This window comes from Aquarana catesbeiana, unplaced genomic scaffold (genome assembly GCF_042186555.1).
Source record: "Aquarana catesbeiana isolate 2022-GZ unplaced genomic scaffold, ASM4218655v1 unanchor233, whole genome shotgun sequence".
NCBI classification, from domain to species: domain Eukaryota; kingdom Metazoa; phylum Chordata; class Amphibia; order Anura; family Ranidae; genus Aquarana; species Aquarana catesbeiana.
Window position 1 is genome coordinate 1,363,667 of NW_027362661.1, and position 25,453 is coordinate 1,389,119.

General features: G+C 42.0%; 3 protein-coding genes across 3 annotated transcripts in view; 2 read left to right on the forward strand and 1 right to left on the reverse strand.

Moving 5' to 3' along the window:
• Window positions 1-25,453, reverse strand: part of LOC141121836 (uncharacterized) — a 963,509-nt gene that overhangs the window by 122,140 nt on the left and 815,916 nt on the right. The window contains exons 13-14 of the mRNA XM_073611566.1: window positions 9,526-9,667; window positions 6,572-7,975 (exon numbers count right to left, since the gene is read on the reverse strand). Coding sequence (XP_073467667.1) covers window positions 6,572-7,975; window positions 9,526-9,667 — 1,546 coding nt within the window. The remainder of the gene's footprint in view (window positions 1-6,571; window positions 7,976-9,525; window positions 9,668-25,453) is intronic.
• LOC141121879 (uncharacterized) overlaps window positions 1-25,453 on the forward strand; it is a 173,439-nt gene that overhangs the window by 110,244 nt on the left and 37,742 nt on the right. The window lies entirely within an intron of this gene.
• Window positions 1-25,453, forward strand: part of LOC141121842 (uncharacterized) — a 297,848-nt gene that overhangs the window by 73,899 nt on the left and 198,496 nt on the right. The window lies entirely within an intron of this gene.

Consider the following 25,453-nt stretch of genomic DNA (forward strand, 5'->3'; position numbering starts at 1 on the left):
TAGCTGTAGATACTTTTAGATACTATATACACTGTATGCGCACCTGTGACTCCCTCGACCCCCACACGCCTAATGAAGTGTGACCTCTTATAGATAGAATTGGACTCCTTGCACCATTCCTTGGATGGTTGTCCACCTTGAGAATATCCTGGTGTGATGTTCTGTATTTCTGCTCTGGCCACTCAAACACTTCCTTTATCAAAGGTAGGACCTTTTGATATTTTGGATTCCTGTATATACAGGTTTTCTTTTCTAAACGATGATGATGATGATATTATTAATATTATGTATTGATATGTTATAGATATCTATATCCCCCTGAAGAAAATCGAATACAAAATTATGATTGAAACACGTTGGGGTTATCCTTAACATAAGCATTCATAGACATACTGTTTGTGTTTGTATTGTTCAATGTCAATGTCATATTGGACATTTAATGCAAAATTCTGTGAACACCAGAGCTCTTGTTGTTGTCCCCTTTTTTTCATTTGCCCCTTCCCCTCCTTTTGATATTGCTGTTTTTATTGATGATAAAATAATATTTTTATACAAAACAAGTACATTTATTACTTGCAAGCTGTGTATAGGCCCTTGGGAGTATTTTGTTTTCTTTCATATATGCCATTGGGCTAGCAGCACTCTGTCTACAACCAGGGGAGGTGGGTCCCATTTTTTGTTTAACCACCTCAATACAGGGCACTTACACCCCCTTCCTGCTCAGGCCATTTTTCAGCTTTCAGTGCTCTCACATTTTGAATGACAATTGCGTGGTCATGCAACACTGTACCCATATGACATTTTTAGAATTTTCTGCACACAATTAGAGCTTTATTTTGGTGGTATTTAATCACTCCTGGGTTTTTAATTTTTTTCCTAAAAAAGACCAAAAATTTGGGGAAAAAAAGCTCTTTTTAGTTGTAAATAAGTAATTTTTCTCCTTCATTGATGGGTGCTGATGAGGAAGCACTGATGAGGTGGCACTTATGGGCACTGATCAGGAGGCACGAATATGCTACACTTACGGGCGGCACTGGTGGGCACAGATAGGTGGCACGGATAGGCAGCACTGATGGATGGCATTGATGGGCAGCGCCGATAGCCATCACTGACTAGCATCACTAATGGCCACTGATTGATGGCACTTGTGGGCACTGATTGGTGACAATTGTTGGCACTGATTGCTGGCATTGGTGGGCAATCATTGCTGGCACTGGTGGGAACTTAATTGCAATCAGGGTACTGATGATCAGTGCCCTGATTAAATAACTAGCTGTCCCCTGTGAGGAGATGCTGCTGATCAGCTCTCCTCTCCTCACACTGTCAGTGTGAGGCAAGGAGCGCCAATTACTGGCATCTCCGTGTTTACATGTGACCGGCTGTGATTGGACATAGCCGAGCACATGGTTAAAGAGCAGCGGCCGTGGCTCTTTACACAGATTGGGTTCACGCCCTGTCCTAGCAACACAGCATGGCCAGGGGAGCGCAAGAGCGGTCATTCTGGGAGGCCCTCATATGAGGTCCACCCAGAACGAGAGCCGCACCGCCCAACCATCATTTGATGGTGGGTGGGCGGCAAGTGGTTAATACCATAAATTATAACCTATTCAATTATTCACTCCATAGGTATGTAATGAGTTTGGAAATGGTAGAGAAATGCTTAAATAATGCATTACAATGTAACTAAATCCATTTGATTTTAGTCAACTAAAATGTACTGGAAATTCAGTCAATTAAATATGACTAAAACTAAAACACTCGCAGAAGACTAAAAAGGGAATAAAACTAAAGACTAAAAAGTAAATCGAAATTTGCTGCCAAAATTAACACTGGATATCTAGTATATATAAGTTGTTGATTTCCCCACCCAATTCCGGGTTTATCAGGTCTTTCGGAGAGCTGGGAGCATGAACTAGACCAATCTCTACCAGACGCAAAGTTATAGATTATGTTTATTCTACCTCAATGGATATGAGGATAAAATAAATGAACTATAAATTGTTAACAAGGTGGTACTATTAATAATCTTTATTTATCAAAACATTTTCAGAAATACATTTATCAAGCCTATATACATCCATATAATAAAACAATTCTTTCATTTTTGTCAAAACGTCATTCAAGATTTCTTTTACATTTTAATTCTTCGTATTCTTAAATCAAAGATGTAAAAACCTATATTTAAAACCTATTTACCTATCCATCTCCCCACACTCATACCCATTCATACTAACAGAAGACAAAAAAAAAAAATTAATAATAAAAAAAAAAAAGGAAAACATTGTGTTCTTTACTAATTCTATGTTGTCCTCAAAAGTCTCGAAGAGGCTCTGAACTCCTCCCATCTAGTCCATATATTTAATCTTGGTTTTTTTAACCTTTCTTCTATTATCATTCTTTCCTCCAGGGTACGCATCTCCGTCATCTCACACTCCCATTCTACAATAGACGGTACCTGTGTGTTTTTCCATTTTCTTGCTATGACCGTTCGTGCTGCTGTCAAAAAATATTTCAGAATTCCCTTTTTAATCTTTTTTATTGATCCTGGAATCATAGATAAAATTGCTACTTGAATTTCTGGATATAGCTTGATCCCAGTCAGTGCTCTAAAAATCTCGAATATCTTTTGCCAGAATGGTTGGATTTCTGAGCAATAGTACCAAATGTGTGACATTGTGCCTTGAGTTAAATGACACCTCCAGCACCTGTCTGTGTTGTCCGGGTTCATTTTATGTAAATCTACAGGGCATCTATACCATCTGGCTAAGATTTTATAGTTTCTTTCCTGATGTTTAGCCGATATTGAGAGTTTATGAGTCGCTATAATTGCCTTTCCCCATATTTCCCTAGGAAATTATATTCCAATTTCTGATTCCCATTTTTTAACATATGGTAATATTTGTCTATTGTTTTCTGAAATTAAATATTTATAGACTTTAGATAAAACATGGGTGGGTCGCAGCTCTTGCACAAAAATTTTTTCTAAGTTTGTTAGGGGTCTATCTATTATGGATTCTTTTGTTAAAGACTCTATATATCGTTGGAGCAGGCCATACTGCATCCATTTATTTTTATGTTCTACCCCCATCTTTTCTAATGGGAGCAGTTTATTTTCTTCCATCGTTTCTATTATTCTAGTGTCCCCACTTCTTTTCCATTTAAGGAATGTTTTACCTTCAAGTGTCAGTGGAAACTCTGGATTGCTAAATAGCGGTGTCATTGGGCCTCTATAGGTAGATCCATTCCCTCTTTTTATCATATTATCCCACGCTTTTAATGTTGCTACCACTAGGGAGGGCATCTCCCTCTCCAGTGGTCTTTGTGCTTTCTTAATCCAAGGAAGGGACTTTAGTTTAAGAGTTATAATATCCTCTTCAAGCTTTACCCACTGTTTATTATCTCTGTTGTGAAACCAGTCTACTATTCTGGTTATCATTATTGCTCTAAGGTATATATCTATATTCGGGAGGGCGAGGCCCCCGTCTTCTTTTGTTTTATTTAACACCGTTCTTTTAATTCTGGGTGTCTTGCCTCTCCAAACGAATTTTCCTATTAATCTATGCAATTTATCCAGGTTATTTGTTGAGGGGAAAATGGGTATTGTTTGAAGGACATATAATATTTTGGGCAGTATATCCATCTTTACTATATTTATTCTGCCTATCCAGGAAAACATTCCCATTTCATAATTTTGTAACGTACTTGCAATTCTTTGTACCATTGGGACATAGTTATACTCCTGTAGCTTATCTAGATCAGTAGGGATATAGATGCCCAAATATTTAATTGCGTTCTCCTGCCATTTAAATGAGAAATCTTTTTTAAAGAGTTCTACCATAGCACTTGATAAGTTAATATTTAGAGCTTCAGATTTACTATAATTTACTTTAAAGTTGCTTAACATGCCGAATCGATTAAATTCTGCTATCAGATTTGGTATTGATATCAGTGGGTTTGTGATGTACATTAAGATATCATCTGCGTATACAGACATTTTATACTCCTTATCTCCTGCTTTAATTCCCTGTATATCTAAATTTTTCCTGATCGCTATTAATAAATGCTCCATCACCAGTGTATATAGTATTGGGGATAGCGGGCAACCCTGGCGGGTTCCGTTTGTTATGGGGATTATATCCGATAGATCCCCGTTCGCCCGTATCTTAGCTGTTGGATTCTTATATAGGGCCATTATTTTATCCAAAACTATAGGACCCAGTCCCCACTATACTAAAGTCTCTCTAAGGAAACTCCATCCCACCCTGTCGAATGCTTTCTCAGCATCAATCGTCAATAGGCAGGATGGGATGGAGTCCCTTTTTGCATGTTCCATCAGTGTAATTGTTTTTAGAGTATTATCTCTAGCTTCTCTTCCTTCTACAAAACCCACTTGATCTAGGTGTATGGAAGTCGGCATTAAAGGAGCAAGTCTATTGGCAATTATTTTAGCATATAATCTCAGATCGATGTTTGTTAGAGAGATAGGTCTATAGTTTCCACATAAGGTATGATCCTTCTCTGGTTTAGGTATAAGTGAGATATAGGCTTGCATACTTTGTGGGACAAAGGAGGTACTATGTTCCATCAAAATTACATAAGTTTAATGTAGATGTATTGTCTTTGTGTTGGAGAGATTGTGGGGGCAAGGGAACACATGCCCATATATGGTGGTGCTGTCCCTTAATCCAGATTTATTGGAAAGAAGTGTTGAGTTTAATTAAGAAGATCAGTAATGTCGAAGTTAGGCAAGACCCCTGGGAATGCCTGTTTCATGCCACAAGTGATTCAAGGAAAAAATATAGAGTAGCACTTACCCCATTTCTATTAAATGCTGCTAAAACCTTAATACCGAAATATTGTAATGTAAAGAAAATGCCGACTATGAAGGAATGGCTAAGGGAAGTAGACAGAACTAGGTTAATGGAAGAATTAATCCACTTACAAAATGATGGTGGACCAAGATTCTACAGAACTTAGAGGAGTTGGCTTGAGTTCAAACAGTCCTCAATCTATGAGTCATATGGGTAGTGAGAATTTGTAGCAGGAGTTCAGGGGGCAGGCGGAACTGTGTGATGGAGTAAGAAGTTTAATAAATATAAACAGTTTTTGCTCAACTGTGGCTCTATTCTCTGTTTACCCATGAACACCTTCATTCTCTCCCTCCATTTTTCCACCCCTTTTTTGTCCATATTTAGTAAAGGTATACAGGAACTAGGGTGGAATCAGGGTGATTGCTTAATGTAGAGATTTTGGGATTGACCCCCTTAATTAACCAACAATTCACAATAATTTTAATATTTAATATTTAGGTAGTTTTGGGCTTGTAAGGTCAATAAAGAGGTGTGTATTGAGTGTGTTTTTTTTGTTAGAGACTGAGGGAATGGGTTATTTTTTTATAGGTGGAACTGGGGAGATCCTTAGTAAGGGACCTCCATGACTCTCCTTTTCACATTAGGTAATATCTCTTGTATCTCCCAAACTCTTCCCCCTCCCTTCCCCTCCCCTCCCAAAAAGGATAAAACAGAAGAGGGGAAAAAAGGAAAGGAAAAAAAGAGAAGGAAAAATATTAAATGTTATTTTTTTTTGTAGAGTATTGTAAATGGGGTTAAAGGGAACATAGGAACCTAGGGTAGTAGCAGGGCGAATGCTTCTGGCAATTATCTCGGGATGTAATCAAAAATTAAAATGAATAAATAAGCTCACAACAATTTTTTTTAGGTAGTTATGTTTTTTATTGTCATTAAAATGGGAGTGGTGTTTGTTTGTAGTGAGGGTAGTTAGGTGGTGTCGGGTAATGTTCCATGGGGGACCACGGGTTCCCCCCCTTACACCATTAGAATATTATTTTCACTTTATTTCCCTCTCCCTTCTCCACTCCCCTCTCCTTTATCCCCTACCCCCCCTTTTTTTTTGAGGATTGAGAGAATATAGGAATAATATGTACATTATGGGGTATTTTAAAAGTGTTGACGTTTGTATACTCTAGGAATGTTTCATTTAAATCTGATTTTGAATGGTATGTCTTGTTATGATTTTTTCTAAAAGGAAAATCAATAAAGAGATTTAAAACACATAACAAAGTATTGCAGAAAAGATCACACCATAGCAAATGGGGAAAAGGAGACTAATCCACTAATTATTTAAAAAAACAGACTTAACATAAAATGTACTCAGCCAATGAGTACATCAATGGCCAACACACATAAAATAAAGAAATGGTTGCACGGTACAACACTTCATCCATTTCTTTTGTAATCTCTGATCTCCTTATGAACTGTTTCTTACATGATGAAGATCAGCCATGGAGTATATCTGAGGTGTATATCAGGGTGTGCTTCTTCCCCACATGAGAGCTGTGATGTCCAGCAACATTCATTTAGAAGACATTTCCCACACTCAAGGCACTAATACACCTCGAGGGTCGTGTGGGATCCCTGATGTACAGGAAGACAGGACTTCAGTGAGGAACAATTCCCTCACTCAGGACAGGAAAGTGGCTTCTCCCCTGTGTGAGATCTCTGATGTCTGGAAAGATTGGACTTCTGTGAAAAACATTTCCCACACTCGGGACAGGAATGCGGCTTCTCTCCCGTGTGAGATCTCTGATGTCTGGAAAGATCAGAATTCTGTGAAAAACATTTCCCGCACTCAGGACAGGAGTACGGCTTCTCCCCTGTGTGAGATCTCTGATGTGTGGAAAGATTGGACCTCATTAAAAAACATTTCCCACACTCGGGACAAGAATACGGCTTTTCCCCCGTGTGAGACCTCTGATGTGTGGAAAGATGGGACTTGCATGAAAAACATTTCCCACACTCAGGACAGGAGTATGGCTTCTCACCCGTGTGACATCTCTGATGTGTGGAAAGACTGAACAATTGTGAAAAACATTTCCCACACTCAGGACAGGAATATGGCTTTTCTCCCGTGTGAGATCTCTGGTGTCTGTAAAGATCGGACTTCTGTGAAAAACATTTCCCACACTCAGGACAGGAAAACGTCTTCTCCCCCGTGTGAGATCTCTGATGTGTGTTAAGATTGGACTTCTGTGAAAAACATTTCCCACACTCAGGGCAGGAATACGGCTTCTCCCCCGTGTGAGACTTTTGATGCATGGAAAGATGGGACTTAACTGAAAAACACTTCCCACACTCAGGACAAGAAAATGGCTTTGCCCCTGTGTGAGATCGCTGATGTGTGACAAGCTCTGATTTTTGTACAAAACATTTGCCGCATTCAGGACAAGAATGCGGCTTTTCCCCTGTGTGAGATCTCTGATGTGTATAAAGACTGAACTTCTGTAAAAAACATTTCCCGAACTCAGTACAAGAATACGGCTTCTCCCCCGTGTGAGATTTCTGATGAATGGAAAGATAGGACCTCCCTGAGAAACATTTCCCGCACTCAGGACAAGAAAACGGCTTTTCCCCCGTGTGAGATCGCTGATGTGCGACAAGCACTGATTTTTGTCTAAAACATTTGCTGCACTCAGGAAAGGAATACGGCTTCTCCCCTGTGTGCAATCTCTGATGCGTGTAAAGATTGGACTTCTCTGAAAATTGTTTCCCGCACTCAGAACATGAATATGGTTTCTCAGCTGTGTGGAGCCTCTGATGGCTTCTAAGACTGGATGTTTGTGAAAAACATTTCCCGCACTCAGAACAGGAATATGGCTTTTCTCCTGTGTGAGATCTTTGATGTTTTACCAGTTCAGATTTTTTTACAAAACATTTCCCGCACTCAGTACAGGAAAAGCTCTTCTCTGTTGGAAGAACAGCACCGTCCCTCACAGTCTGAGGCTCCTCAGGATAAGAGGAATACGATGGTCCATCTACACTGTGTGGTGCCGGATGGACATTTGAGGTAGTCGGGTTTTCTCCTGGACTATACTGTGTGATGTCCTCATCTTCTACTTTACAGTCTGGAGACAAAGTGAGACAATCCTCTGAGGTTTTCCTCATCTCCCGTCCATCTACTAAAATAGAAATAAAAAGATTATTACTAGACATGAGCAGATTGGTTCCCCTAAACTAGGACTCCGCCCACATCAGGCAGCTTTGTCTCTGAGGATCTTACAATTCCCCCCTCAAGGTAACTAGTAAATGGGTCCTCTGATCTCCTACCAGTTCATTTCTTTATTCATGGACCTTAGTCAGAGAGTGAGGAAACAACGAGAACTGTCTTTTATAGGAGTGACAGTGATGAGGGGACTATAGGATGAGTGTCCCCACCCCCTCTATCACTAATTGCCATCTTCCCAACACAAGAAGTCCTGCACTTCCTTATTTAGTCCATGATTTAGTCATGCATAACAGCGGGGCTGAGCCCCACCAGAGGTCAGAGAGTGAGGATGGGGGGAGAACAACCAAGATGAAGAATGGACTGATCCTGAAGACCACCATCATTGGGTTATTGACTCCTCCCTCATTATCACTTTCTGTTTAAGGTTCCAAAGTCTGAGGATGTTATCACATTATTATCAACATGTAAAAGTCTGTGCTCCAATCAAATCATCAGATATAAAATTTCCAGCTGGTAGAAAATAGTTTAACAAAAGAGAATACATATTATATTTATATATAGCAGTGGGTAGAGGGGAGAGAGCATAGGTCAGGACCAGTGGCGGCTGGTGCTCAAAATTTCTGGGGCGTCACAAACTAACATCACTCCCCCCATCACTCCATATTGTATAAGATACAACAGATAGGACTATATAGTATCAGAATGATATAATGTACAACATAGAGTATATAGTATAGAGGTCAGGAGTATGTATTTATTTATTTATTTCAGGTACTTATATAGCGCCGTCAATTTACGCAGCGCTTTACATATACATTTTACATTCACATCAGTCCCTACCCTCAAGGAGCTTACAATCTAAGGTCCCTAACTCACATTCATACATACTAGGGACAATTTAGACAGGATCCAATTAACCTACCAGCATGTCTTTGGAGTGTGGGAGGAAAACATACAATATACTAAAAAGTATACAGTGTAATGGTCAGGACACATAATATTGGTATTTAGTAATCAGTAGAAGCTCAAATGTTTACATGAGACAAGTTGCAGAGGTCCCACACCGCTTCCTCCCATCTCCTGAGACTGCACTCAGTGACTTGGGTCTTAGACTATACAGACATATCCCTCCACCCGACACAGACAGCAGACAACAGAGCAAGTAATCCTGGGAGAATTGTTCTGTCAGAGATCTTACTAGACCCGGGTATGGAGCAGAAGACCCAAAACCATACCCCAGGTGCCTAGGTCTAGAAAACGTCTATGGTGAAAATGAAAATTTTTCACCAGCTGAACCCCAGAATCTCCATAAATCCAGTCTAGATACATAATTGTGTCTGCAGCACAGAGAAGGAAGATTATCCGAGAGAAATACAGGATGGGGAACACAGCTCAGGAAAGTGACCAGAGTATTACAGGCTGATATCACCCAGTTCTTGCCCTACTCTGGACCAATCAGTGAGCAGTATGGGTGGAGGAATCTATTTAGTGTTAATGACCCACCTGTGCTGATCTCTGTAGGAGTGTCCCCCTCTATAAAAGTCCCCGTTATTCCATCCTCCTCCATAGACTGCTGATCATCCCTCACATACCTCTCTTCTTCTTCTGATTTAACCTCAAATTCTATATCGACTGGATCTCCACTCTAAACCAAGAAAATGAGAGAGAATATCATCTGTAAGATATAAGCTTTATTATTGTGACATCACATAGAAAATCCACACATTGTCTCCATGAATCTGTGTTTTATAAGCTCCGTCCCACCAACCTTGTAACAGTGAGGGATGGTGTGATCTTCCTCTGTGGAATCCCGGGAATACAGAGGACGGGGACATCTCTCTGGTGGGTTCCTGGTATTAGGTGGCTCCATCATACCGTTGTGTCTTTCTGAAAACTCATCCATCACTCCATACTCCTTATCCTCCTCTTTATACTCTTCCTTACCATTAATATTATCATCCCTGAGGTTTCCACTCTGAAAAATGTAATAAAACATTAATTGTAACAAACATGCTGTGTATAGGGGGCGTGTCCAAGGCGCAGACCAAGATGCCACACCGGGTCTCTATCGCGGCTCACAGCGCACTAGACAGCCACTTTCAGCCCCAAACGGGGACACAAACAACGGGGAACAACCAGGCTATGTCCCGCATAAGAAATCAGACACCAGGACTGCGCCACCTAACAGATTTCTTCATGCAGATGACCAGCAAGCATGCACAAGATGGCGCCCAAGAGAACGGCCACTCTCCTCTTCCTCCTCACACAGAGCCTTTACCTTCTACAGCCTCAAACGATGTCTCTGACATGGAGGACTCCTCACAGCAGCAAGACAACCCTACAGCTTCTAATAGAGGTAAGAGATCTGTAGAATCACCTGCACACTCTCCACAGAAACTTCCCTCAGCTAAGAAGCATCACTGGGCAGACATCCCTGAGTCAACAGCAGGCACTCCAGCAGAGCACACAGCAACCCTACCTGTCTTCCCTGCATCAGACGCCAGTGCCTCTGAAAACACCATTAAGGCTATGTTATTATCCCTCCAGGCTTCTCTGCATTCTGAGCTACGCTCCTCAGTGTCCCACCTTACTCACAGAATAGATTGCATTGAAGACTGCACAGATCACCTAGAATCACAGTTAGGAGTGATCATAAAAGCACATGATGAAATGGAGGATGCTCATGAGGAATAGACGGACATGATCCATAAACTACCATTGAAAGTTGCAGATTTAGAGGATCGCTCCTGCCGCAAAAATTTAAAGATAAGAGGAATCCCTGAAACTGTTAAACCACAAGAGCTCATACCTTACTTGCAGCTTCTTTTCCTAAAGCTCATCCCAGATCTCACACCTAGAGATTTACTAATGGATAGAGAACACAGGATCCCCAAACCAACACATCTGCCTGACACAGTCCCTAGAGAAGTGCTACCGAGGATCCATTTTTATCATATCAAAGAACGCCTGCTCTGAGCGTCCAGATCCTCCCGCGCACTCTCCCCTCCATACGCGGGGATAGCTCTGTACCAGGACCTGTCTGCAGCAACCTCAAAATTGAGAAAAGAATATACCCCTATCACTGCGATTTTGAGAGACTACAATATATAGTTTACCGCTGGGGCTTCCCCACCAAATTGCTGGTCACATATCAGAGCCAACAAATCACCATCACATCCCCTAAAGATGGCTACAAGATGCTCCATACCTGGGGACCAACACCTTCATCATCTACAAATCGCCCAAGTAACAACGCAATCCGTAAATCCTGAGAGATATGCTGCATAGCAATCGCAAAACCTACCTGATGCTCTCATGACCACAAAGTCTACCTACTCCTCCCTCAGACATGATGTCTAGTTCCTCATTACCCACTTGATCTGAAGCCCAGAATGTGGACCAAAAAATTACAACTTGTTCAACTGTTTGATCTTTTTCTGGTTATCACATGTCCTGGCACAAAGTGTGCTACGTACACAGCCTACATTCACTGCAATTGTTTCTATTATTTTTTGTGTTAATTATGACTGTTTTTTTAATCATAACCTATTGCTTATGATAATACTAACCTGAGTCCAGGTACCGTTCCCTACCCTCCCAAGTACCTACAACTCGTGGTACTTCTAACTCTTCTCTATCAATGCAAATGGCCTTAATAGCCCCTAAAAAAGTTCTAGAATGTGGCAAAAAGCCATCACTCAAAAAACAGATATACACTGCGTTCAAGAAATGCACTTCATGCAAGACAAAGCTCCCTCATGTGAACACCACCTCTACCCCCAAACTTACTTTGCACATGCTACCAAAAAATGAGGGGTGTCATGATTGCTATACGTAAATCCCTAGCTTTCCAGCTCCATCACCTGGAGGCTGATACCTAATCCTAGATGCCCTCTTTGACAATATACCATATGTTATAGCCAACATATATGCTTCCACTTCTCATCAAAAACAATAATGAATAAGCTATCTCATTACCCAAAAGAAAGCACAGTTTTATGCAGAGATTTTAATGACACGATTGATACCGCTCTTAACTCCTCTAACCAGCACAGACAAAAGATCCATGGCCCTTTCCACACTCACACAACTGGAAGACCTTTATGATCCCTGGTGGTGTTTACACGGGATGGAAAGGGACTATACCTTCTACTCTGCCGCACAAAAATCATACTCCAGAATTTACCTTTGCCTGTTACAGAAAAGTACCCTGCAAAGCATATCCCATGCAAATATAGGTTTAATTACATGGTCAGACCACGCACCGGTTACGATGAAAATTTCGATCAACAGGTCCAATAAACTGTCCATCTGGCGCATGAACACCTCCCTTTTATCCCAACCTCAGCGTCAGGAAAAGATCAAGCAGGAGTTGGAGATCTACTTTGTGTGCAATATGAACTCTGTATCAAATAACGTACTGCTTTGGAACTCCCATAAAGCCTTTATAAGAGGTGTTTTCATTAAGCTTGGGGCCCAAGAGAAAAGTGTGTGAAACGAGAAATACAATCACATCCTTGATCAGATATGCAAATTAGAAAAGATGAACAAAACCTCCCCTATTGATGCAGATACCACCTGCTTACATACGCTCTGAGAGGAGTTTTGCTCCTTCCTATATGCCTCTTTTGATCACTACATCAAACGACAACGTCACATGGTATACCCTCTGGCAATAGACAAGGCGCTCTCCTAGCTAGACAAATGAAACGTAAAGCCGCTGCTGCCTTCAAAATCTCATACATGCAAAGAGCCCAGGGTCGTAGAGTCAGTAATGCCGTAGACATCGCTAACTGCTTTCGAGATTTCTACACATCCCTATACAACCTAAATACCTCCACAGATACCACTAATCCAGAAACCTCCCGCAACTCCCAGTTCCTCGACCCATTGCAACTGCCCTCACTTACGCCTGATCAACTAGCAGATCTTGTTCTCTGTTCCAGAAATCTTCAAAGCGATCGGCTCACTACCCTTACATAAAGTCCCAGGAGCTGATGGCTTTTGTAATGAGTACTTTAACCAGTTCCGGACAAGCCACCGCAGTTTTACTGTGGCAGGTTGACTCGGCTGAGCAAATTGACATTACCTTATGGCGGCCATGCCGAATGGATTCGCTTCAGAACCGGTCAGTCTCCAGGCCCAGGCCAATGATTTCTGGCTTGGACCTGCTGATCATTCCTGGCGAATGAAATTCCCCCCTGCCTGTGTAAGTGTAAACACAGACAGGGGAAGTGATGTCATCTCTCCTCGTGGAAGTCTTTTCGTTCCAGAGAGAAGAGAGAAGACATCCAAACGTGACTTGCACCAACACTACACTGACACAGTACACATAGGTACACTTGTCACCCCCCGATCACTCCCCCCCCAGTTAACCCCTTCACTCCCTGTCAGTGTGTCACTCAGTGCAGTGTTCATTTTTTTTTATCACTGTACTGGTGTCATTAGTGACAATAATCAGTGTTAGGTCTAGGGACCCCCCCAACCCCCCCTAATAAATGTATAACCCCTTGATCACCATATTAGTGTCATGGGTGACGCTAGTTAGCTAGTTATTTTTTATAGCTTCAGGGCACCCGCCGTATATTGCCTAATAAAAGGTTTAACCCCCTGATCACTCAGTGGGTGATATCAGTTAGGTTTTAGCGTCAGATAGGGTCTGTGTCACCCCAGGCAGCGTCAGATTAGTGCCAGTAGCGCTAATACCCACGCACGCACCATACACCTCCCTTAGTAATATAGTATCTGAACGGATTAATATCTGATCTGATCACATCTGTACTAGGATCCCCAGTAGTTTAGGGTTGCCAAAAACACAGTGTTAGTGGGATCAGCTCAGATACCTGCTAGCCCCTGTGTTTAGCCCCCTCCGCTCAGCCCAGCCCAGCCAAGTGCAGTATCAATCAATCATTGTCACTTACAAAACACTAAACACGTAACTGTAGAGTTCGCAGAGTCAGGCCTGATCCTTGTGAATGCTAACAGTTTTTTTGGTAGCGTTTGAATCAGTTGCTGACAGTCAGGTGCTTTTTTTTCCTGTGAGTCTCACTAAAGTACCAGTAAATTTAGAGGCCAAAATGTAAAATCGAAGGTACACTAGTGAAGAGGCCTACACGTCTCTGAGCATGACAGATAGTGAAGAGGAAGTCACTCATCTGTCAGATTCAGTCTCAGAATACGAACCCGTAGACAGCAGCGGCACCCTGACAGATAGCTTTGATGACGGAGTTGTGGTCCCTCCCAAGGTCAGGCGTACCAGACCCTGATCTTCTGCTGTCATTGAAGTGCAAGAACCGCAGGGCTCTCGTATGGAGCAGAGAGCCAGTACTAGTGCCGCTCATCCTTCTGGTGAACTGGCAAGCACCAGCGGCCTAGTATGTCCTGGACGTACATCCAGCACTGCAGTAACACTTGGTGACGTGGCGAGTCCCATAAGTGCAGTTCAAGCTGGTGAGGTGGCAAGCACAAGTAGTGTCCCGCTGCCGCCAAGAAGACAAACACAGGCCCGTCGAGCCCATAGTGCCCTTCCTGCTGCATTTGCCAATCCGAATTGAGAGCCCACTACTTCTGCAGCACCCGTACTTCCCACATTCACTGGCCAACCCGGAATTCAGGTGGAAACAGTTGATTTTATGTCACTTGACTTTTTATTCACTGTTTTTCATGGAAGATCTCTATAGATCTGTTGTGGACCAAAGTAATTCATATGCTGGTCAATTCATTGCCGCTAATCCCCAGTTGCCCCTTGCCAGAGAATGGAGACCTATTACGGTCTCCGAATTTAAGACCTTCCTGGGCCTATCCTTCCTCATGGGAGTAGTTAAAAAAAGTGAGCTGCGGTCATATTGGTCCACTGACGCAATTCACCATACGCCCGTAATCTCTGCCTCCATGATCAGGACACGATACGAGCAGATCTTGCGGTTCATGCACTTCAATGATAATGAACTCTGTCGTCTTTTGGGTGACCCTGGATACGATCGGCTCCACAAAATTTGGCCCCTCTTAAACCACTTTAACTAGCAGTTTGCAGCCTTGTTTACTCCCCATCAAGTTGTCTGCGTTGATGAGTCCCTGATTACGTTTTCTGGCCGCTTGTCTATCAGACAGTATCTTCCCAGCAAGCGTGCCAGATATGGGGTGAAGATGTATAAGCTCTTTGACAGGGCCACAGGCTATACATGTAGTTTTATGGTTTACGAAGGAAAAGATAGTCACGTAGAGCCGGAAAACTGCCCTGACTACATAGGAAGTGCTGGTAAGATTGTGTGGGACTTGGTGTCACACTTATTCGGAAAGGGGTACCACTTGTACGTGGACATTTATTACACAAGCGTGTCACTTTTTAGTCACATTTTGATTGTGGAATTGACGCATGTGGCACCGTGCAATCTAATTGCCGGGGCTTCCCTAAATGGCTTGTAGAATTCCAACTTAGACGGGGGGGGGAGAGCTTGCTTGGAATGTAATAATTTGTTAGCAGTGAAGTGGAGGGATACACGGAATGTTTTCATTCTGTCCTCCCTTCACACAGATATGATGGTCCAAATTTCTATGGCAACTGGTGTTGTGGAGAAACCCCTCTGTGTCCACGAATACAACCTTAACATGGGAGGGGTGGACCTTAATGACCAGTTGTTGCTGCCGTACCTAATTGCCCGTAAGGCCAGATGCTTGCACAAAAAAGTGTCTGTATTCTTATTCCAATTGGCTCTGCTAAATGCCTTTGTGCTATACAAAGCTTCAGTATGAACTGGATCCTTCCTCAAATTCAAGAAAGAGATCATCACAGCCCTGTGGCCCAACTTCCCAATGCAGTGAGCCGGCTGCATGAGAGGCATTTTCTGTATGTCCTCCCGAGTACCCCTACACAAAGAAACCCCCAAAGAAGATGTTGTGTCTGCAGAAAACACGGATATAGGTGTGACACCCGCTTTTATTGTCCCTCCTGTCCTGACCAACCTGGTCTCTGCATTGGTGACTGTTTCAAATGCTACCACGCACTAGTGGAGTATTAGCGTAGGGTAAAGCATGCAGTCCCTGGGCACATGTACACCGGCTCTCGAGAGATGAGATGGCCATCACATTTTGAGAGACCCTAATCTGTAACGTTTACAACTACAGTTTATAAAAAACAAGCACAAAACAAAACAAAAAAAAAGCCAAAAAGAGTTGTGGTTTTATTTTTCTTCTCTCTTTATTGTTCTCTCGCTTACGTTCGCTCTCTCTTTCTCTCTCTCTCTCTCTCTCTCTCTCTCTATTGTTACTGTATTTTAGAACGGTAATGTTTTATTTTTACTGTGTTTTATTGTATTTGTTTTGCAGGTATGGTATGTCTTACTGTTATACTCTAATGTTACTTTGTTTATTGTTAACCATCATTTGCTTAGCAGGTACACCATTCAGCTGCAGCACGGGTTTATTTATTCTGACAGCAACATCGTTTGCTGCCACGATTTATAAAGCTGTGACTCCAGCACTGTAGGAGGTGATTTCACCACCACAGTTAAAAAAAAAAAAAAAAAAAAAAAGCATATATGCCAAAGCATTGGGGCAGGGGCGGAAGGACAATTTGCTCCTAACATTAGAGGCGGATTGCCCCCATGCTTCGGCATATATTTTTTTAGGCACAGATTGCGATAAAAAAATAAGTTGTTTTATTGACTTAATGTTTTATTGCTACCATTGTTTGCTTTTCATGTATGCCATTCAGCTACAGCACTGATTTATTTATCTTGACAGCAACAGCGTTTGCTCTCCTGATAAGTAAATCAGCAACTCAAGAGCTGTATGAGGTGAATTCACCACCACAGTTAAAAAAAAAATGGTGCATGTATGCCCATCATTAGACGTGGGTGGATGAAGGGCGGTATTCTTATGGTGGGCATACCCACCGATCAATCTCTTTTTTTCATTCAGCCCACAGGCTGCATAAAAAAGAACATTACAAAATATGCCCAACAAGGAACAGCAATGTACTGGTATGTTGCTGGACTATAAATGGTTATACCAGAATGATGCCTGCAGGTTTAGGTATCATCTTGGTATCATTCTTTTCAGCCAGTGGTTGGCTTTCATGTAAAAGCAATCCTAGTGGCTAATTAGCCTCTAGACTGTTTTTACAAGCAGTGAGAGGGAACGTCCCCCCCCCTCCTGCCGTCTTCCATGGTTTTCTCTGGCTCTTCTGTCCCACCAGGGAACCCGAGAATGCAGCCGGTGGTTCCGCCAGCTGACCATAGAGCTGACCGGAGACCAGAATGGCTCCAATCATCTCTATGGCCTAAGAAACTGGAAGCTACGAGCATTTCATGACTTAGGTTTCACTGGATATAAACAGCGCCATTGGGAAATTCGGAAAAGTATTTTATCACACCGATCTTAGTGTGGTCAGATGCTTTGAGGGCAGAGCAGAGATCTAGGGTCTAATAGACCCCAATTTTTTCAAAAAAGGAGTACCTGTCACTACCTATTGCTATCATAGGGGATATTTACATTCCCTGAGATAAAAATAAAAATGATCAAATAAAAATGAAAGGAACAGTTAAAAATCAAATAAAAAAGCAAACTAAATAATTAAATAAAAATAAAAAAAGCACCCCTGTCCCCTTGTGCTCACGTGCAAAGGCTAATGCAAGCATCGGTCTCATGTCATATGTAAACAGCAATTTCACCATGCATGTGAGGTATCACCGCAGATCAAGGGCAGTAATTTTAGCAGTAAACCTCCTCTGTAAATCAAAAGTGGTAACCTGTAAAGGCTTTTAAAGATGTATGTAGTTTGTCGCCACTGCACGTTTGTGCGCAATTTTAAAGCATGTCGTGTTTGGTATCCATGTACTCGGCATAAGATCATCTTTTTTATTTCATCAAACATTTGGGCAATACAATGTGTTTTAGTGCTTTCAAATTAAACAAAGGGTTTTTTTTTTTTAAAAATTGCGTTTGAAAAATTGCTGCGCAAATGCTGTGTGAAAAAAAAAATTTGCAACACCCACCATTTTAATCTGTAGGGCCTTTGCTTTAAGAAAATATATAACGTTTGGGGGTTCAAAGTAATTTTCTAGCAAAAAAAAAAAAAAATATTTTTCATGTAAACAAAAAGTGTCAGAAAGAGCTTTGCCGTCAAGTGGTTAGAAGAGTGGGTGATGTGTGACATAAACTTCTAAATGTTGTGCATAAAATGCCAGGACAGTTCAAAACCCCCCCAAATGACCCCATTTTGGAAAGTAGACACCCCAAGCTATTTGCTGAGAGACATGTCGAGTCCATGGAATATTTTATATTTTGCCACAGGTTTCGGGGAAATTACAAACTTTCTTTTTGCACAAAGTTGTTACTAAATGATATATTGCTCACACAGGTCATGGGCATATGTGGAATTACACCCCAAAATACATTCTGCTGCTTCTCCTGAGTACGGGGATACCACATGTGTGGGACTTTTTGGGAGCCTAGCCGCGTACGGGACCCCGAAAACCAAGCACCGCCTTCAGGCTTTCTAAGGGTATAAAATGGTGATTTCACTTCCTTACTACCCCATCACAGTTACAGAGGCCCTGAAATGTCCAGATAGCACAACCCCCCCCCCCCAAATTACCCCATTTAGGAAAGAAGACACTTCAAGCTATTTGCTGAGAGGCATGTTGTGTCCATGGAATATTTTATATTTCGGGAAAATAATTTTTTCTTTTTTTAAACAAAGTTGTCATTAAATGATATATTGTTCAAACATGGCATGGTTATATGAGGAATTACACCCCAAAATACATTCTGCTGATTCTCCTGAGTATGGGGATACCACATGTGTGGGACTTTTTGGGAGCCTAGATGCATACAGGACCCCGAAAACCAATCACTGCCTTCAGGCTTTCTAAAGGTGTAAAATTGTGATTTTACTCCTCACTACCTATCACAGTTAAAGAGGCCCTGAAATGTCCAGATAGCACAAACCCACCCCCCAAATGACCCTATTTTGGAAAGTAGACACCCCAAGGTATTTTCTGAGAGGCATGGTGAGTATTTTGCAGATCTCATTTATTTTTGAAAATGAAGCAAGGCAAGAAAAATGTATTTCAAATTTCAAAACTTTGTGACAAAAAGCGAAATCTGCAAAATACTCAACATACTTCTCAGCAAATAGCTTGGGGTGTCTACTTTCTAAAATGGGGTCATTTTGGGGGGTTTGTGCCATCTGGGCATTTTATGGCCTTCAAAACTGTGATAGGTAGTGAGGAGTGAAATCAAAAATTTACGCCCTTAGAAATCCTGAAGGCGGTGATTGGTTTTCGGGGTCCCGTACGCGGCTAGGCTCCCAAAAAGTCTCACACATGTGGTATCCCCGTACTCAGGAGAAGCAGCTGAATGTATTTTGGGGTGTAATTTCACATATAACCATGCCATGTTTGAGCAATATAACATTTAGTGATAACTTTGTATAATATTTATTTTTTTGTCATTTTTCAATCACTTGTGACAAACAAAATAAAATATTCAAAGGGCTCAACATGCCTCTCAGCAATTTCCTTGGGGTGTCTACTTTCCAAAATGGGGTCATTTGGGGGGGTTTGTACTGCCCTGCCATTTTAGCACCTCAAGAAAATGACATAGGCAGTCATAAACTAAAAGCTGCGTAAATTCCAGAAAATGTACCCTAGTTTGTAGACGCTATAACTTTTGCGCAAACCAAACAATATACGCGTATTGACCTTTTTTTTTACCAAAGACATGTGGCCGAATACATTTTGGCCTAAATCTATGACTAAAATTGAGTTTATTGGATTTTTCTTATAACAAAAATAAGAAAATATAATTTTTTTTTTCAAAACTCTAGGTCTTTTTCAGTTTATATCGCAAAAATAAAAATCGCAGAGGCAATCAAATACCATCAAAAGAAAGCTCTATTTGTGGGAAAAAAAGGAAGCAAATTTCGTTTGGGTACAACATTGCATGACCGCGCAATTAGCAGTTAAAGCAGCGGAGTGCCAAATTGTAAAAAGTGCTCTGGTTAGGAAGGGGGTAAATACGTCCGGGGCTGAAGTGGTTAAAACATATGCAGACACTCTAACACCACACCTCTGTACTTCCTTTAATCACGCTATGCAGACAGGCGACATCCCAAAAGGATCCTTAGAGGCCCGCATTGTCACAATTCCCAAACCCGGTAAACCTCACGACGATCCAGCCAATTATAGACCTATCTCACTCCTAAACATTGATCCCAATATCTATGCAAAGATCCTAGCCTCCTCTATATCTCTTCATATCCCCTTACTAATACATGCAGACCAGGTTGGATTTATTCCAAGGCGCCAAGCATCTGACGGCACTAGGAGAATCTTAGACCTCATACAATGGGTGGAATTCCACAAAACTCCTTCTCTGCTCCTCTCTTTGGATGTAGAGAAGGCGTTTAACAGAGTCCATTGGTCCTACTTTAACTCAGTCCTCCAAAAATTTGAATTGGCAGGCAACATCAACACTGCGATACTAGATTTGTATTCACACCCATCAGCAAGGGTTTGGATGTCTGGTATGACCTCTCACCATTTCATGATAGCACAAGACAGGGATGCCCCCTCTCCCCGATAATATTTGCTCTATTGATGGAACCCCTCGCAGCAGCCATAAGAGCCCACCCGATGATCTCAGGATTACAAATCGGAGACACTAACTACAAATTAGGACTCTACGCTGATGATGTCATTTTAGCTCTGACCAATCCTCCTTAGTCCCTACCAGCACTTCATGATCTGTTCATACAGTTTGGCCAGATATCCTTCTACAAAATCAACTTCTCCAAATCAAATTTGATGGGCATATGCCTAGATCAAGGTACAAAAACAAATCTCACTCGTCTATCCCCGTTTCCATGGGCCCCAGCCTCAATGCTTACTTACCTAGGGATACAGTTAACTGTCCCCTCCTGCAACATCCTCCATACAAATTATGAAGCACTTCTTAAGAAACTGCAGGATATCGGCACCTCCCTCTGAACCACCTGGGCTTCCTGGGCTGGGAAGATAGCACTATCCAAAATATTCCTCTTGCTTCACCTGCTATATATGTTCCAAACTCTCCCAGTACAGCTACTCTCTTCTCAACTGGATACGCTACAACGCACCATCAAGAACTATATCTGGGATGGCAAACACCCCAGAGTTAAACACTCTACCATGTGCACTGCAATGGCCAAAGCAGGAATGGGAGCTCCTAACCTCAAGAACTACTACAAAGCAGTTCTCCTAAACCAAACCAAACCCAACATTGGTGGCCACCCTCATCTCACCCTCTGTGGGCGCAAATAGAAGAATAACCCACCAAATCTCTGCTAGTGGCCATATGGCTACAACATCGACCAACGCCATCTTTCTTAAGCACAGTAAACGCAACCCTCAAAGTCTGGAGTTCAATTCATCATCAAAATAACGGTCTCTCGGAAAAAGCAATGGAATCTCTTCCTCTGGCTGTGCTGGAAATAATATGCTCTGATATGTCCCTAGCCTCCTGGATAACAGCGTGCATTACCAAAATCGGAAACATTCTACATGAAGGGAAGCTACGCCTCTTCCAACACCTACATGAAGATTACAACATTCCCAATAAGGACTTCTTCAAGTACCTAAGAGTGCGACATGCTCTGTCCTCTATCACAAGATCGGATCAACCCATCACAACCGACCTTATACAAATCTACGACCGCCCTGCATCACTCCTAAAGGAATCCTCTGTTTTCTAAAAAATGCTGGACTCTGCACAAATCCCAGAGAAGACTCCATCGATGAAAAAATGGGAAGATACCCTGGACTTTTCCACAGACCTAACATCTTGGCACCTCGCAACACACCTCACCTTGAAAGCCTCTAGATGCACATCGCACTGGGAAACAGCGCAAAAAATACTCCACCATTGGTATTACACACCAACAAAATTATCCCGCTTTTCTCTATCCAGTTCACCTGCTTGTTGGAGAAATTGCAGAGGCACAGGGTCCACGGTACATGTCTGGTGGTCCTGCCCTCCTCCCCTTCTGGCAATCTGTTCAAACACTCATCACCAATATCACCGGCAACTCTACAAAAATCACACCCCAACTGGCATTGCTAGGCTTGGGAATGGGAACATGGGATTCTTCTCATCATATCATCCTTACCCACATCTTAATTGCAGCTAGACTTTCCATAACAAGGAACTGTAATATCATATCGCCACCTTCTTCTCAAGTAGTCCCCCAACTCCTTAATCAATATCTACAGATGGAACTTATGTTCGCCATAGGAAACCTGACCCTGCCTAAATTCCAGAGCGAATGGGCCCCAAATTGCTTCAATTGCTATTGACACCACGGCCTTACTTCATTGATTACACAGTACTACTCTCTGTTGAACCTGACGAAGCCTACCCTATTAGCTGAACACAACTCTCTCTCTCTCTGCCTAATTTCTTAAGTATAAAGTTGTCCACTACCTCACCATTGCACTCCCCACCCCCCCCACATGTACCTGAATCTGAAATCTGGACTCCATAACATATTGTCATAAGATCTCTGCTTTGATATATTTGTATTCACTAACGTTTTCTTGATTGTCATATTGTAGATTGAATCACCTATGCCCTACGAAGCACTCATAACTAAAAGTTTATACAATTTGCAAAAATTTAATAAAAAAACTTAAGTAAAAAACATTAAAAAAAAACAAACATGCTGTGTATAAATCACAACTACCAATAATTGTTCCTCATCTACCTGATGATGGTGAGGGATGGTGTGATCTTCCTGTGTGGAATCCCGGGAATACAGAGGACGGGGACATCTCTCTGGTGGGTTCCCATTACTGGATCCATCTGTAGGAAACACACACACTGACTGAATACATTGTTTCTATGTGTTTATCAGGTGATGGGGGATCTAGGTGGACCCTCCGTACTGCTCTCTCCTTTACAATAAAGTCTCCTCTTACCCGGTGATGTGAGGGGCGGCTGATTGTCCATCATGACGTCCTTGTAGAGATCCTTGTGTCCTTCTAAATACTCCCACTCCTCCATGGAGAAATAGACAGTGACATCCTGACACCTTATAGGAACCTGACACACACAATGATACAGTCACCATCCAGACACATCCCTTGTCTGTTACTGGATAATGTCCCAGAATTCCCAGCACCGCTCACCTCTCCTCCATGATCTCTCTGGTGACCTCTAGAATCTTCTTTGTATTTCTCTATTCTATCAGGGAGGGAGGTGGAGGCAATGTGATGGTCATATGATCTCCAGACTTCACAGGAGGAAAACTCTAGATCTGAACACAAATAGTAAAATCAAATAATATTCCCAGAATCCTCCTCACCTCACCATTCAGGTCTCCATTTTATTAAAGCCCCACTTTAGACTGAGATATAATTTACCCACACAGGACCCCCACACTACACAGGTTCAAAGCTTGTTGCAGACATTCTGACATCATTACATACAATGCAGGATCAACAGTCCCACTTTGTTAGTGAGGATGCCAAGGGTCCGCCCACATCCTAAGAGCATCAGAAAACAAAAAGAGATGGAGGGACATTGGGAGGAGGAGCTGTGAGGTCAGTGTGATGTCATAGGACATATAGACTCTGGATGGAGGGACATTTGGATGGAGAGATTTGAGGGGTCCTCTATATGAGGCTCCCATGCAAACTAAATCATTGTTCCTGGGTGTGTCCTTCCTCTCCTAAACTGAAGAGTGAACTTTGACATTTACCATACAGAAATCTGTCAGGAATCTGTGAAAGTAAGCTCTCATGTGTAACCAATATCCAATGTGTGGATGGGGGAATCCGTTCAGTATTTTTCACTCATCCCGCTGGCTGAACAATAAAACTGAACCATGTATGGCCAGATTTCAAAGCAAGAAATATTAATCATCAACTGATCCCCCTGAAGGTGTTAATCTACATTTCCACACTATATATGTGTGTATCATCATCTGCTGGAGATAAAAGACATCACAGTGACTATGGAGGAAGAGGACGGACATGACGGGGGTAACTGGGTGTAAATAGAAAATAAGATCTTATTACCTCCTCTACTGCTTCTTCCAGCAATGTCTCCTTTGTAGTTTGTAACTTGTGGATCGTCTTCATCTGACATCACTTCCTGTCTTCCATAGAGATTTCCTGTCTGCATTCTATAGAGACTTCCTGTCTGGGTAGAGGTGAGATCACCACCTTGTGGAGCTCAGAGGAACTGCAGCCCTGAGAAACGTCTGGTAGTGTGAACACGGCCTTGTGCTGTGTGTGTATGTACTGTATATCCTTATAGATGGGTCATCTCCACTCCCACCAAGGGGGATAGAAATATATTACTGCTCGGGGGGAGGAGACATTTTGGCCCCTTTGATTTTGCAGTAAAATTGATTGCAGATTTAGTCATGTAGAACATCTGTTATATGGATACAAAGAACCCCAGCCGAGAGTAAAGGGTGGAAATGGCTCCTGATCCCCAGATTTGGGCAATTATGTCACCAATATAAATAGAATAAAACCCGCGCTATGTGTAACAACTCAAATACCTACAAAAATAACTTATACCGGACTGCTGCTGTAACAAAGGTAAGTATTCCCTTTATCAACTAGAAGAGCATTATGTGTCACAGCGCTGTCCTATTGTGTGTGCACATAAATCATCACAAATACACTAAAATATGTGGATACATTCATATATAAAGTGCTAGGGGCTCAAATAATATTCTCTGCAGATCTACTGCTTCCACTTTACACCTACTTCATTGATCTTATGGTGTTTATTGATAGATTAAGTAAACTGATCCATGTGCAAATTCATATACAACATAAAGTGCTTTGTGCTCAAGATGATGTTCCCTGCAGATCCACTGCTTCCAATTTGCACCTACTTCATTATTCTTATGATATTTGCTGCTATATTAAATAAAGTAAAATCCTGTGCAAATTCATGTAATCATACAATATTCTGTACTTAATATAGTGTTCTCTGCAAGTCCACTGCTTCCACTTTGCATCTACATCCAAAAACTGATTTTGCAGAAAAAAGAAAAAATTCAAAAATCAATAAAAATCACTACTAAGGGGGCGCCCTCACCATCACGTGTGTAAGAGGTGGAAGAAGGCGTGGCTACACTACAGCTGGCACAGTTTGGAGCACCGAGAACTTTACACCTTATCAACTTTTCATTGCTTGGTGGATTTTATGAAGCAAAATCATATTGTTGACTAGGGATGAGCTTCGTGTTCGAGACGAACCCATGTTCGACTCGAACATCGTCTGTTCGCCCGTTCGCCGAATTGGGAACGATATGGGCCGTTCGCACCAAATTCGTGTGGCGCGTCACGGCCCATAATTCACTGCGGCATCACAGTGCATTGCTGGCTGATGATTGGCCAAGCATGCACTATGACCCGCATGCTTGGCCAAT